This window comes from Mauremys mutica, chromosome 4 (assembly GCF_020497125.1).
Source record: "Mauremys mutica isolate MM-2020 ecotype Southern chromosome 4, ASM2049712v1, whole genome shotgun sequence".
Taxonomy (NCBI): domain Eukaryota; kingdom Metazoa; phylum Chordata; order Testudines; family Geoemydidae; genus Mauremys; species Mauremys mutica.
In genome coordinates this window covers 21083853-21097996 of record NC_059075.1, presented here as the reverse complement: position 1 = coordinate 21097996, position 14144 = coordinate 21083853, and the positions used below count along the sequence as shown (strand labels likewise).

Here is a 14144-nt window from a genome sequence, read left to right as displayed (position 1 = left end):
CTAAAATAAATTTGTTAGTCTTTAAGGTGCCACAAGTACTCCTGTTTTTTTTTAAAAAATCACTAACCAGCCAAGCAACTACACTGATCCTTAGCTCTTCTAACTGTTCCCATAAACAATCCAGTATATTTTTGCTGCTCTTCTCTGAACTTCCCATTTGTCAATACATTCCTGGGACTGAGGCACCCAGAACTGAACTCAGTATTGCACACACAGGCAGACACCCATGACCGGTGCACAGAGATTAGAGGTGAACAAAGTGTTACCACCACCATCTGAACACACACAGCTCTCCTGGTTTATCCTTTCGTTGCACAAGCCAAGCCAGTGAATCATTCCAGGGAATGCAGGACAGTTGGCTAAATACAACAGTTTCAACTGAGATTTGGTTGGACGTGCCTTTGGACCCCAAAGCAAATACTGTTGGGGTTCAAATCCACCAGGGTCAAAACCAAAGACAAGCGGGCCAAATTCTTTTCTCCTCTTGTAGACTTGCCTGGGATTGCACAGCCACAGTGGTAATAGGTCAGACTGTTGCCCAGTGCCCACACAAGCCTCGGGCAGAGAAATATACTCACACAGATCATTTTGGGGCTAAGGGAAGATTCCCTTTTCCTTGCTGCACACGATGACCTTGAAAAGAATCATGGCAGCAGCCGGCTGAGTGTTTTCAGACTCAGGTACATAGGTTCATCCACTCCAGGGCATTGTAAATCATTACTCTCCTTTTCCTGGAATTTCCCCAGGGCCTATTCCCCTTTCCTTTTGTTAGCAATGCAAGAGTGAAAGTGAAAACAGCTCTCCGAGCCCAAACAGGTGAAGCAAACTGCTGCAGGGACTTTTGCCTTTCTTCCTCGTACAGGCTGTTTTCAATAACGCCCTCTGGAAACCCAGAAGAAGAGGAGGAGGAGAGCCTCACTGTAGGGAGAGGGATCAGCTGCCAGGCTCTGAGGAGAGCAAGGAACTGCTGCTGTCAGCTAAACCAGGTGAGTTTCTCTGGGAGCCACTGCCAACCCCCCTGTGCCCTGCAGGGATCCTAACAGCAGCAAGAGGCCTCCATGTTCATTCCCAGCTACCTGCAGAGCACAGGAAGGAACCATTAGACATGCTCTCCAGAGAGCCTGCCCGGACAGGTATTGCTCCTCTGGCTTTTCCGGTGGTGGCCCACCACTGTAGAGGGGGTGAAAAGGCCAGCGGTGGGCAGCAGGGAGTTGAAGAGGCGAGTGGCGAGGGAGCCAGCGGCGGATGGGGGGAGGAGGCAAGAAGCGGCGAGCCAGCAGCAGGTGGGGGTTCTCGGGGCGGGCACGGGGGTTTCTGGCAGGGGAGTGAGGAGATGAGTGGCAGGTGAGAGGAGGCGAGCGGTGGGTGGGGGACTGAGGAAGCCAAAATACAACTGTACATGATTTTTATTGAGTCTGCAAAAGGCGCCCTACATATATCAATTAGCAACGATTTCAATGTGTGTATGTGCATATTTATTTGTTTTTCCTAAAGTTAATTAAGGATTTTAAGAAAATTTGTCAGTGACCTCCAGCAAGAATTGGTGGCTGCACTCTGAGGCGACCAAAATTTTTGTTATGAGAACCCCTGACCTAGCTACATGAAACTCACTCCTCGGTCTGTCTCCACCTTTGGTTTCCTATTTTATACTTAAATTTTAATCTGTTTAGGGCAGGGCCTGTGGTTTATTCTGTGTTCTTATAGTGTTTAGCATAGTGGGGTCCATGAGTGGAGCACATAGGTGCCACTACAATATAAATAATAATATTCAGCTAAGCTGGTGCACAACTTGACGGTTCCAAAACACGGGAAAGCTTTTGTTATTTTTTTGGCATTCCTTTTAAAAACAAAAAAATGTCATCTCACCTCTCCTATTTTTTTTTAATTGTAACTTGAATGCTGTGATCTGAATTTACCTGCAAATTGTTTCCTACCATTTTGGGAAAACGCTGCTGTTTTATTCTGATGCCTCACTGCAGAGCGTTGCTACGTTTTCCCCCTCTTGCACAATATTATTTGATAGATTGTAAATATTGCATTCTTTGGTGCAGGGACTGTGCCGTCCGATATGTTTGCAAAGCCTCTAGCACGGTGAGGAGCTGATCCTTATCAGGGCTGCTGAGGGCGACTGCAGTATAAACACTTCATAACAGTAACTGTCCCTAGCCTTTGCACAGAATTCTAATGTTCTCAAAAGCCATCTGAATGTAACCCATGTTGATGGGAGAACCCCGAGTCGCAGGATAGCATGTGGAGGTAGGTGTGTGTGTGTGTGTGTGTGTGTGGTAGGGTTACCATATTGGAAAAGAGGACACTCCACGGGGAGTGTCGGGATGACAGTGCTGTGCAAAGGAGGAAGGAGAAGCAAGGACTCTCCTTACATACCTATGCCAGCTACCAGTCCCTTGGGGCTGCAGGCTCACTGTCTCAGGAACAAGCAGGCAGGGAATGAGAGGAGCACTGGCTCCACCCCTTCACTCCATGGCCAGGCCAGCCCAGCTCAGCAGACATGATGGTGCTGTAATTTGCTGGTAGTTTAGAAGCACTTAGGGCCAAGGAGCCACCTTAGTAGACACCCTGAGAGCGAAGGGCTACGAGGTACAGATGGATTTCCTGATCGTCAGAGCCCTGGGCTCCTGGGACCCCTGCAACGAGCGTGTGCTGCAGACCTGCAGGATTGGTCGACGCTACACACGGCTCATGTGGCACCTCATGGTCTCAGACACCATCCAATGGTCCAGGGACATCTACATCGATGTGACGGGGCGGGACAGCCCCGCACTGGTACAGCAGGGGTTAACCCTTCTTTGCTAGCAGAGGAAGCCACGCCCAGGAAGCTCTGCTGGGCATGCTCCAACTGGCAGACCGGTATAAAAGCCTGCAGGTCTGCTCAGTCTGGGCTGGCCACCGGGGGAGAAGGACGCAGACCGTCAGCTCCTGCAGAAGGATTGCCCATGAGCCTGGACTGGGGCGTCAGCCGAGCAGAGGCCGCCCCGGAGACCCCGGGGAGGGACGCCGGCCGTGAGGGACCTACGGGGGAACCGCTCCCACAACTCAGACGTCCGCCTAGACAGGGTAGGAAGTGACCCAGGGGGATTGTCAAGACTGACAGCCTTAAACCTGCAGTACCGCTCGGCGTGTTGCGGGCGGATCCCCGCCGAGCGGGCGGCAAGGAGAGCTTGCCACAATCAGGGCCCTGGGTCGGGGCTCGGTGGAGAGGGTGGGCCCGAGTCCCCGTACCCCACCCCTTAATACCCCGCTCCGAAGGGGGTGGTTATGGACTCCGGCCGCTAGGCCGTGCTACCCCGCTCCGAGGAGGGGGTTGTTGGACTCGGGCCGCTAGGCCGTGCTACCCCACCCCGAAGGGGGTGTTTATGGACTCCGGCCGCTAGGCCGTGCTACCCCACTCCGAGGAGGAGGTTGTTGGACTCCGGCCGCTAGGCCGTGCTACCCTGCCCCGAAGGGGGTGGTTATGGACTCCGGCCGCTAGGCCATGCTACCCCACCCCGAAGGGGGTGGTTATGGACTCCGGCCGCTAGGCCATGCTACCCCACCCCGAAGGGGGTGTTTATGGACTCCGGCCGCTAGGCCGTGCTACCCCGCCCCGAAGGGGGTGTTTATGGACTCCGGCCGCTAGGCCATGCTACCCCACCCCGAAGGGGGTGTTTATGGACTCTGGCCGCTAGGCCGTGCTACCCTGCCCTGAAGGGGGTGTTTATGGACTCCAGCCGCTAGGCCGTGCTACCCCACCCCGAAGGGGGGGTTTATGGACTCTGGCCGGTAGGTCGTAATATGCCGGCTACCAGGGGCAGACCGAAGGACAAGTGAGTGGCGCGGCGCTAGGCCCCCAGCCCACCCCTGCCACAAGGGGGTGCTGGGGTGCCAGACCCGTCACAATCGAACACATCACCGGCCACCGACAGTACCAGGAGGCGTGAGCCAGAGTGACATGACTCTTTGACTATGAGAAAGGGACCAAGAGACTTTGTCCATTGGACCATATGAACTGGAACCTTAAACTCCCTGAATGTTAAATCTCACCAAACGAGGGTCAACCCATCCTCATCACTGTATCCACTCGTCTTACTCCACACCCAAACATAGCCATTATATGAATTTCATACCCTCATATCTCAATGTCTGTACTTTGACCCGTCAACCTTTTAGGCCCAATCAGGGATATTACAGATTATGTATTCCTTATGCCACCGGATCTTAAACTACACTTCGCACCCCTCAATAATCTGTATGTTAGTCCCTGATAACCAGAAATGTCTATGCTTAAACTCTGTACCATTCACTTTTTTTTAATCATCATCTTAATAAAAATTTTTATATCAGGCCCTGCCTCCATCTCCAGCAGCAGCAGCATCTGTGGGAAGGAGAAACCTTTATTCGGGACCCTCCCTTCCCAACCAGCCAGAAACTTGAGGCCCCAGGGATTCACATCACAGCCCCCGCCGGACTCCCAGAGGCAGTGGTGGCACCATCTGCATGGAGGAGGCAATTAGGGATCCTCCCAGTCCCAGGGTGGGTAATGGGGCATTCAGAGCACTAAACAGGCTTTGGGAATCATCCAGATACAGAAGTCAAACCTCCCTTCTGAAAGCAGGGGAGGCACTGTGCCTCTAGGGGGTGTTAGAGGGGCACAGTGTTGTGCTCTTGCACCAGGGCTTCCTCACCGCAGGACTTAAAATAATAATAATAATAATCACAGTTTAGCCCTTTACCATAAGGAGAAATGAGATGAAATGACACTGAAAAAAGATGTCAGCAGCTGGCTCGTTGCCTGCACTCGGGCTCGTAACATATTAGAAATTGTAGGCAACTGTTTTTAAATGCTCCTAGTGTAGATAAAGCCTGTGAGAGCAAAAAATAATTAAAAAATCAGATCGTTCTCCAAGCTGTTCCCAGGCTGGCCTTGGTTTGTTTGACTTTGAAGTGCTTTCAGACAGTGTTTGCTATATAAAAGTTCATTGCACTTTGTAGCCTCTGCAGAACTGTAACCATGACGATTCAGAGCACAGAAAACATTATGCTTTGATTTCTTATTTAAGGAACTAGAGGCGAAAACTGAGGCTTTTCAGTGTGCTTTAGTCACTACTATGTGATGTTTGTAACCGACCATCCACATCGCGAGCCAGATTCCAATGCTGAATGTCTGCAGATCTCTGTGCACAAACAAGGCAGCAACAACCAAGCCCAAAGCGAACATGTCTGGGTTATAGGCTGTGAATGCACAGATCTGGCTAATGCATAGAGCTGCCCTAAGTTGCTTTAAACTCAGCTGGAGGGGGAAACTAATGGTACCAGTTTAGGTACTGAGAGTGCATGGCATACCTGAAAGTATACAAGAGGGCTGCTCTGAGGCATTGAACAGGGGCCCTCTAGACTTAAGATCATGCATGTGCACAATTTGTGCTAAAGAGCCAGGCTCTGAAGGTAGGGTTAGGGGACCCAAGAACCTCTGAATGCTAAGTGGCAAGGGGGTGCAGAAGGGTTACAGGAATCACCTGATTCTGGTCTGTACATTCTGGTTCACCAAAGAATGTCATGTGACGTCTCAAATGAAAGCTGATGTCACACTGGTCATCAATATCTTTGTGACGTGGGTATGTATAGATACTCTGGAAGGAGTTGTGCCTATATGCAGAAAATATGTTTTTAAAGTCTGTATCCAGGTATTAGTCAACAGGAAAAGTGACAAACGGGTTGTCTGTCAGACAGGAGATGCCTATCCATTTACATGTAAACTGAGCATTGTCTCATTCACAGTGGGTCCCCTATCGCCAGTCTGAACTGAATGCAAATGAAGGATTGTAAGACAGAACCTTAGATATAATCTAATAGGAAGTGAAGCACAGCAGGGAAGAAGAGAGCCTTATCTGGAGGTGCATAGCTTGAGTAAATTGGGGATTGGAGGGAACAAAGGCCGGAGTAAAAGGGCTGCCATCAGGGATCGAAGTGCTTTTGCATCGTGAAACAGGAGTCTCAGCCAGGCTTGGTTGAAAACTCTGGAGAGAACTTTGGGTGAGATACGCTTCTTTAGACAGGAGGGTAATTTGGCACTTAAGGTTAGTATCTAGAAAGCCTGTTATGATTTTGTTTTTGTGTCACCATTTGTCTTCATATTCTTACTCACTATCACTTGAATCTCTAGTCTCCGATAATAAACTTATTCTTGTTTTCACTATAAATATATCTGTGTGCTGTGCTATGGTGGTAAACAAAAGGCTGGTCCAGAGTTGTCTCTTACAAGCTCGTGTGTCCTGTTCCTTTGGGAGCAGCAGGCCTCACTCTAAATTCTGTGAGAGTTTAGTGGACAAGGGGCTATTCATGCCGGGAACGCTCAGAGTATTTGGAGGTTGGTGTGTACCTATCGCTACTTGTATAGAGAGGGGGTGGTCTGTGGAGGCCTGGAAGGCCATGCCCATGCTGCCAGGGGCTCTTGTTTTCAGGGACCTGATCCACAGCAGGCATAGACAAGACTGCTTCATGCACAGGACAGGTGGTGGTGAGGTGCCTCACAACCCTGGTTACACTGGGGTGCAACAAAGGTTATTACAGACTTGCCTCCTCTGTCAATTCGACAGAGTGGGGCATACAAAGGGTGCCTAAGAGTGACTCATGAGACACAGCAATATCCCAGCATTACATAGATCCCATGTAAGTCTTACTGCTTAATTCTGCTCTTCTCTGTTTCTTTTCTTTGACTAGTTACTCCTCCACCTTCCGAAAACCAGTTACTACCAAGGTGAGATATCTGATCCCAATGAAAAAAATGGCGTCTCCGGCAGAACCAGCCTCCCCAGTAAAAAGCACTGAGGATGAAGGAACTGATTCTGTTTCTGAACTGAATACCTCACCCTTGAACAATCTGGAGGCAAAGAGCCCCGAAAGTGCTCTCAAAAAAATGTTAAGCTTCAGGAGAAGTAAACGAAGTCCAGCCAAAGACAAAGCAAGTGAAGACTCTGGAACCCTGAGAAGAAACAAAGGTCTTTTACCGAAAGTCTTCCAAAAAAAAGAAGAGGACAGCAGTGCTAAAAACATGACTGACACCAGTGTGAACAAGAGTGGGGAGAATAAAGGGGCAGAGTCCATTCAACAACAACCTCTCTCAGGTAAGAGGTGAAACTATAACCCACTGTAAAAACACTTGCTAGGATTCTAGTAATATTCAATCAAAGTAGATTCTGCAGGGCCCCAGCGCAAAAGAGCATTGAATGAAATGGACCTGCCTGGTCCCTTGCAAGGTCTTTTTGGAGTCTCCAAAGGCTGAGCACAGAGAACAGGTCTCCCAGATACCAAGGGAGAGCCCATGAATGGGATGTTCTGCAGCCCCCTCAAATGGTATTTTATTAGCATTGAAGGATCCTCAAGAGGGACACTTGTCTTGGTACATCCCTTTAATTTGCTATTTCTTACAGTAATGCTGCACTCTCTTTTTTTTTTTCAGGCCAAGTCAGAAAGGTGTGCACTCATATGGGCCATGTCCACTCTAGAAAAATGGGTCTATGTTAACTGACCTTTACCTAATCATATCTCTTGCCTAGAGTGGACACATTGCAATGCCTTTCAGCCTGACTAAGCAACACTTCTAACTGCTTAGCCAAGGTAAAAGGCATCACAGTGTTTCCACTTAGGAAAAAGGTTGAGATGAATTAATACACCCTCACCTAACCTCGACCCACATTTCTAATCTAGACAAGACTCAGACTCATCATTGTTGATGCCATTGTATGGACAGGTTAGAAGAGCTGTGTGGCAACTGTGAGATCTATATCAGTGAAGGTGCTTAAACGGCTTCACATTGTTACAGAGCAAGCTTTGTAAAATGGATCTGAGCCCATCATGTCAGCTTTGCACACCTACTGGCCTAGATTCACAGATCATGACCAGAAGGCACCATTATGATAATCTAGGCTCACCTCCTGCATAAACTTGCGTCATTGTATTTCACCAGTAATCCCAGCACTGAGTCCAATCACTTGTGTCTGAACTAGAGCATCTCCGTTAGAAAGACACCCAATCTCGATTTAAAGAATACAGCTGATGGAGAATCTCCCACACTCAGTGGTAAGCTGGTCCAGTGGTTAATCGCCCTCATTGTTTTAAAAAAAGCGGGTTTTATTGCCAGTTTGAATTGGTTGACCTTCAGTTTCCCCAGCCATTCAATCGTATTGGGCCTTTGGGTGCTAGATTAATGAGCCATTTAGTATAAGAGCTCTCTTTCCTGCCTAGATGCTTACAATGATCAAATTGCCTCTTCAACTTCCTCTTTGATAAACTGACTGGACTGAACTCCCTTAGCCACATCACCACACGCAGAGCTCCTGTTTAGAGGGCTCAACTTCCCAGTGACCTCTGGGAGCCAGAAGATGCTCCAGAATAGGAGTCTCTCACACAGCAGCAAGGATCTCAGCTGTCACACCACTGCTGCATCCAGAAAGGCAGTTTTGTACACTCTCTATTTCTGGTTAGCAAGTGAAATTAGACTCATGACTGAGCTGTAGTTCTTGCTGCGACAGTGGGAAATGGAAAATTTAATTGGGATCAGCCCCTTTTGGGAATCTAGTGTTCCATGATTATCAGGGCCAGCTCCAGGCACCAGCGAAGGAAGTAGGTGCCTGGGGCAGGGGCCAGGGCCAGGTTTTTTGCTGCCCCCAGCAGACAAACAAACAAACAAAAATTCCGAGAGCACAACTGCTGAAGTAAAAAAAAAAGAAAAAATGAAAACCTCCCGGAATGCCGCCCCTGGAATTGTGCCACCCAAGCACGTGCTTGGTTTGCTGGTGCCTAGAGCCGGTCCTGCCTGGGGCGGCCAATAGAAAGATGCGGCACTCGGTCCGTTAGCGCGGCAGCATGTCCGGGTCTGCGGCAGCAATTCAGCTGCAGGTCCTTCACTCACTCTCTTCCACTTTGGCAGCACTTCGGTGGCAGCTCAATCGGGTTTTTCTTTTTTCTTTTTTTTTTTTTCCCCACCACTTGGGGCAGCAAAAAAGCTGGAGCCGGTCCTGATGATGATCACAGTCCAAATGGTGCATCAATCAACGAAATTTGGTTCAAATTATTACTAGCAAACTACCTTCACTCCTATGGCGTGGCGAGGTATAATGCTGGCTGTTTGTGGTCCCTTAGAACTGTGTTTTCAAGGCACTTTTATCATCGTTTTTCAAAAACTGCACAGTAGATAACTCAGCTGAGTGGGAATGTAAAAGGAAGGCACCCACTCCTAAAGTGACTGTGAATGAAAGGTACTTGGATTTCCCCCATCCCTCCCAGCCCAGGTAACAGCATGCAGCACTTGGAAACCAGCGTTACAGCGAATCGTCAGTACCTAGTAGTTATGTGCGTGTCTGTAAAATGACTGTGTCGTGCCAGCCATGGTGGGGCTCCTTTGGCTTCAGGGACGTTACAGTGGGGATGAGTCAGACCCATTCTTTGAGATCTTTTTAGCAGACTCATGCAAATATTATTATTTCTATTACAATAGCACACAGGGGCCTCAACTGAGATCAGGGCTCCATTGTACTGGGCATTGCGCAAACATACATTGGAGAACCCTTGCCCAGAAAAAAAAAAGTTACAATGCAGACAAAGGGAGAGAAGGAGAAAACAGAGGCACATGATTTGCCCAAAGTCACAAGCATAACAGTGGTGGAGCTTGGAGACAGGGATCTAATCCCAGCTCTCAGTCCCGGGCTCTCTCCAGCAGATCTTGCCTCCTCTGATGACTTGATGCAGTGGTCTTATGTTCAGTGTGAAATCTGCACAGCCAGCCTGATTTACAGTAACCCCTACAGGAACAATGCCATATGACTCATATTTGCTTTAAAATACACAGTGCAAACCAGAAATATCACCACAAATAAGATCTCCAGTCTGAAATATATTTAAGCAGAGATGGGCCTCTGCTGCCAAACTCAAGTTTAGACCCAAAACAGAAGTTTGGGAGTGTTCGGAGCAAGAGTTTTAGGTTGGTCCCATCTTGGAGTTTGAGATGCTAGAGGGGTACTACACCTCTACCTCGATATAACGCTGTCCTCAGGAGCCAAAAAACCGTACTACATTATAGGTGAAACTGCATTATATTGAACTTGCTTTGATCCACCGGAGCGCGCAGCCCTGCCCCCCTGGATCACTGCTTTACCGCGTTATATCCGAATTCATGTTATATCGGGTCACGTTATAGCAGGACAGAGGTGTACTTTAATTCCCGAGTGCCATTTCCATAGCTCACAAGAGCTGCTGGAATGGTAGGAGCTTTGGAAGAAGTTGGTTCTTCATTCTGGGTGCAATTCACATCACTGGTACAAAGACCAAGAGATCAGGTTCATGCAGGCGAAGTACCAGGCGATGGATAGATACAGTCAGCCCCCAGCTCAGAGCTGCACTCCAGCCCTCCCAACATCTGGGTTAGAACAGGGGCACTACCCCTGTGCACCAGTAGCATGGGGGGCTAGGACCATTGGATCATATCCCATGGGGGAGGGTCTTAGAGCCCAGGCTCCAGCCCAAACATCTACATTGCAATTTCGTAGCCCTGCAGCCCAAGCCTTGCGAGCCTGAGTCAGCTGATCTGGGCCAGCTGCGGGTCTTTCATTGCAGTGTAGACATACCCTGTGAGACATGGCTCTGATATTTCAATGATTTCATCTGAACAGTATTTCTCCTCTATGTCAAACACGAGTTAGGGAGATTAAAGGTGACCTGTCACATACGTGCAGCTGGAATGCCACTCTTCACGCAGGATGCAGTAGAGAGCCAAAGCAGCCCCTGACTCAGACACTGCTCTCTCCTGTGGTCTTTACTGTTGTAATAGGCATTAAATATCTAAAAGTAAACTCATAATCTGCTCTCTCCCCCACCCATGTTCTCTCTGCAGTCATGGAAATAAATGAACTTATTCAGAAAAAGCAACTTTTGGAGGCATATGCAAGCATCAGGTGTTTGGAGAAAGAAGTTATATCTGAAAAAGAGGCCAAGAAATATGAAGACAATCCTATAGAATATGCCCGGAAAGTCAAGGATGTGGATATGCTTTGTAACTCTGTTGCTAACTCAATCAAATCCATTGTGGAGGAAACACTTGATCAGTTCAATATAGATGAAAGTTTGTTGACTTCTATGGTGACTGTAATCTCCAAGGAAGAAGCAGCTCATGCTGATGTACAGAGCCCCGGCTCTTCAGAATCGGACTGGGTTGGCAGACCCAGAAAATGGCGAGATGTATGGAAGGAAGCTGTCAGAGGGAGTGCTGAAAAGAGAGTCCGTAAGGTGTCTATTTCATTGAAGGAGGACAATGATTCTTGGCTCGCTATCCATTTAGGGTTCCTCAGAAAATACGTTAGTGAAGATTTATTGAAAATCAAGCAGTCGGTACAAAAGTGTTACCCAGATGACTATAAAGTTTGTGGAAGATACTTTGAGTCTTTTCACAGTGCCATTTCTTCACACCTGCAAGATCTCTTGCAGAGACCCTTGGAATTCAATGAACTGTACGCATTACTTGATTGGGTCGTTAACACGTACTATAGGTAAGCTACTATTCCCCATGCCAAGTCTCTCTCCTCCAAGTAATAATTTGGCTCTGAAAATCTGCAAGGCACTTAAAGACACTTAGTTATTCTTGGGTTCCCATGTGAGTAAGACAGATGCAACCACTTGAACTATAACGGAATGTACCAGTCTGATCAAAGATAGAAGCAAAGGCTTGTACGTAAGATGCTTACCACATGCAGCCACTGTACATTTAGATTGCCTTGTTTCTCTTAGTCACTGACTTGCAGTGCTCACGATACCCATAAGTTCCACTTGCCAATGTTATATTTCAGCTCTAAGAAAGCTCAGTTCCTCTCCATGGAAACATTTTGCAAAGTGCAGCCTCTATTAGCAGATCTTTCCAGCCGTAGTGCATGGTGCGTGGAGGCGCTCTGGGCTGCACCTGTTTAAGTTGTGATGCAGGTTGGAAAGAATCCACACTGCCACCTGTCCCTGTTGGTAGGGTGACCATATGTCCTAGTTTGGCTGGGACAGTCCCTTTTTTAAGCTCTGTCCTGGCTGTCCCGACCTTTTTGGCAAAAGTGGGCATTTGATCCGTTGGCAAGAGCAAGTGGGTGGGGTACAGAGGAACATGCAGGTGTGGGGGAGAGTGGTGACACCTTGCCTGGGCAGGGGGAGAGGAAAGGCTTGAGCAGGGAGCAGGCAGGGCTCGGGCAAGCAGTGACACCAGCCCCACCAGGGAAGGGGGCTCGGGTGATCAGCTCTGGCCAGCCCCACATGGCGAGAGGGAGGGCTCAGGCTAGCCCCATGCAGTGTCCCATTTTCCCTTTGGGAAATATTGTCATCCTACCTGATGGCCACCCCCGAACATGGCTATGTGGGACACCACTAGATGGCATTAGCCCAAAGAAAAAGAGGAATTGGCTCAAATAAATAACTTTAGAGGTGTGGGGTCTCAGCACCTCTAAAAATTATTTACAGCACAGTAGTAACGCAGCTGTGCTTGGTGGTATACAGAGTACAGATACACAAGACGACAGTGGGGCTGGCACTGACAGCTTACTGAGTCTAAGGGCTTGTCCACATGGTACAGCAATGTGCACTACAGGGGTGCGATGTCTAAAATGCACCAACATGTTGTGCGACAAACTGGCCCACATTGACCTGGCTGGTGCACACTAAAACATTCTGAGGGCAGTAGACAGGCCAACCAGCACATGAAGGGCATTCCAATGACACAGAAATAAACACAAAAGCAGTTGCAAAAGAGATGAATAGATTGGGCCACTTCTATAGAAGTGTTTAACTATTGATTGAGGAGCGTAGCTTTATGCCTCCCTGTTTGAATATGGTGATTTCAATTTCATTTTGTGTGAAGTTGTTTACTTAAACAGATGTCATCAACTTGAAATCTAGCCATACGTTTCGAGCACTTTCAGATTTAAAAATTTTGTTAAGATGATGTTTAAAAAAAAGCGAACGGTACAGAGTTTAAGCATAGAAGTTTCTAGTTATTAGGGAATAACGTACAGATTATCAAGGGGTGTGAAGTTCGGTTTAAGAGCGGGTGTCGTAAGGAATACATAATCTGCAATATCCCCAATTGGAGGTAAAAGGTTGATGGGTCAAAGTACAGACTTTGAGATATGAGGATATGGTGTTCATATAATGGATATGTTCGGGTGTGGAGTATAATGAGTGGATATGATGATGAAGATGGATTGACCCTCATTTGGTGAGATTTAATGTTCAGGGAGTTTATGGTTCCAGTTCATATGATCCAATGGAGAAAGTCTCTTGGTCCCTTTCTCGTAGTCGAAGAACAATGTCACTCCGGCTCATGCCTCCTACTACATCTGCCTGAATCCCCTTGCCAGTTTTTGTGACTTTACAATTGCATTTTTCTTATTTTAAGAAATATTTGCCCTCTCATTACTGTTTGTAAAACCCACATAAACAGAGGAATCTGATTACACAGACGTGAGATTGAAGCTGATTATACCAAACATCCTGTCAAAATAAACTAAAGCAAACAAACTAAAAAGCAAAAAGCAAAATACATTTCTCTTTCATATAAAGTCATCTGAGTCTTTACTTGCAACAGCAGTGGGTAAAAAAAATTCAGACAGAAAGGCGCTATCTAGCTTGGGTGTACTTTTAAATGAATGACACATTCATGAAGCATGCTGGAATACACACTACTTGTACAACTAATGACATCTTATACATTCCCAACCCACAAATTTGGCCGGATGACAGGGCACCACCACCAACTCTTTCCTAATAAGCTCCCTCTGCATTAGCCTGCCAGAATCCAGACTTGATACAGTGCCGTTTTCATTCAACTTAGATCTGATCTTGCATTCCATACTTAGACCTAATTGCAATTTATGGGAGTTTTGAGTACAAGATAAAGCCCCTTATGAGATGTTGTCATTGCAGCTGACTTCTGGATATAGCTCTAGTGAACAGTTAGTAATTCATGTTCCACATTCAAGGAGGTTACAAACATTTTCTCTTCCTTTCTCATCCCATATTTAGAAGACAGAGTTGTAAATTGATCTTGCTTGTGCAGAGTATGGATGGGTTGGTGGATAGCACATTTGAATATCGTACAATATTGAATCATAATGGCACCCAGT

General features: G+C 47.4%; 1 protein-coding gene across 1 annotated transcript in view; it reads left to right on the top strand.

Annotated features, from left to right (window-relative positions):
• Positions 1 to 1047: 1047 nt before the first annotated feature.
• The window catches only part of EXOC3L4 (exocyst complex component 3 like 4), a 43642-nt gene continuing 30545 nt past the window's right edge, over positions 1048 to 14144 (top strand). Inside the window, exons 1-3 of the mRNA XM_045014639.1 lie at positions 1048 to 1133; positions 6718 to 7121; positions 10886 to 11537. Coding sequence (XP_044870574.1) covers positions 6773 to 7121; positions 10886 to 11537 — 1001 coding nt within the window. The 5' untranslated portion in view covers positions 1048 to 1133; positions 6718 to 6772. The remainder of the gene's footprint in view (positions 1134 to 6717; positions 7122 to 10885; positions 11538 to 14144) is intronic.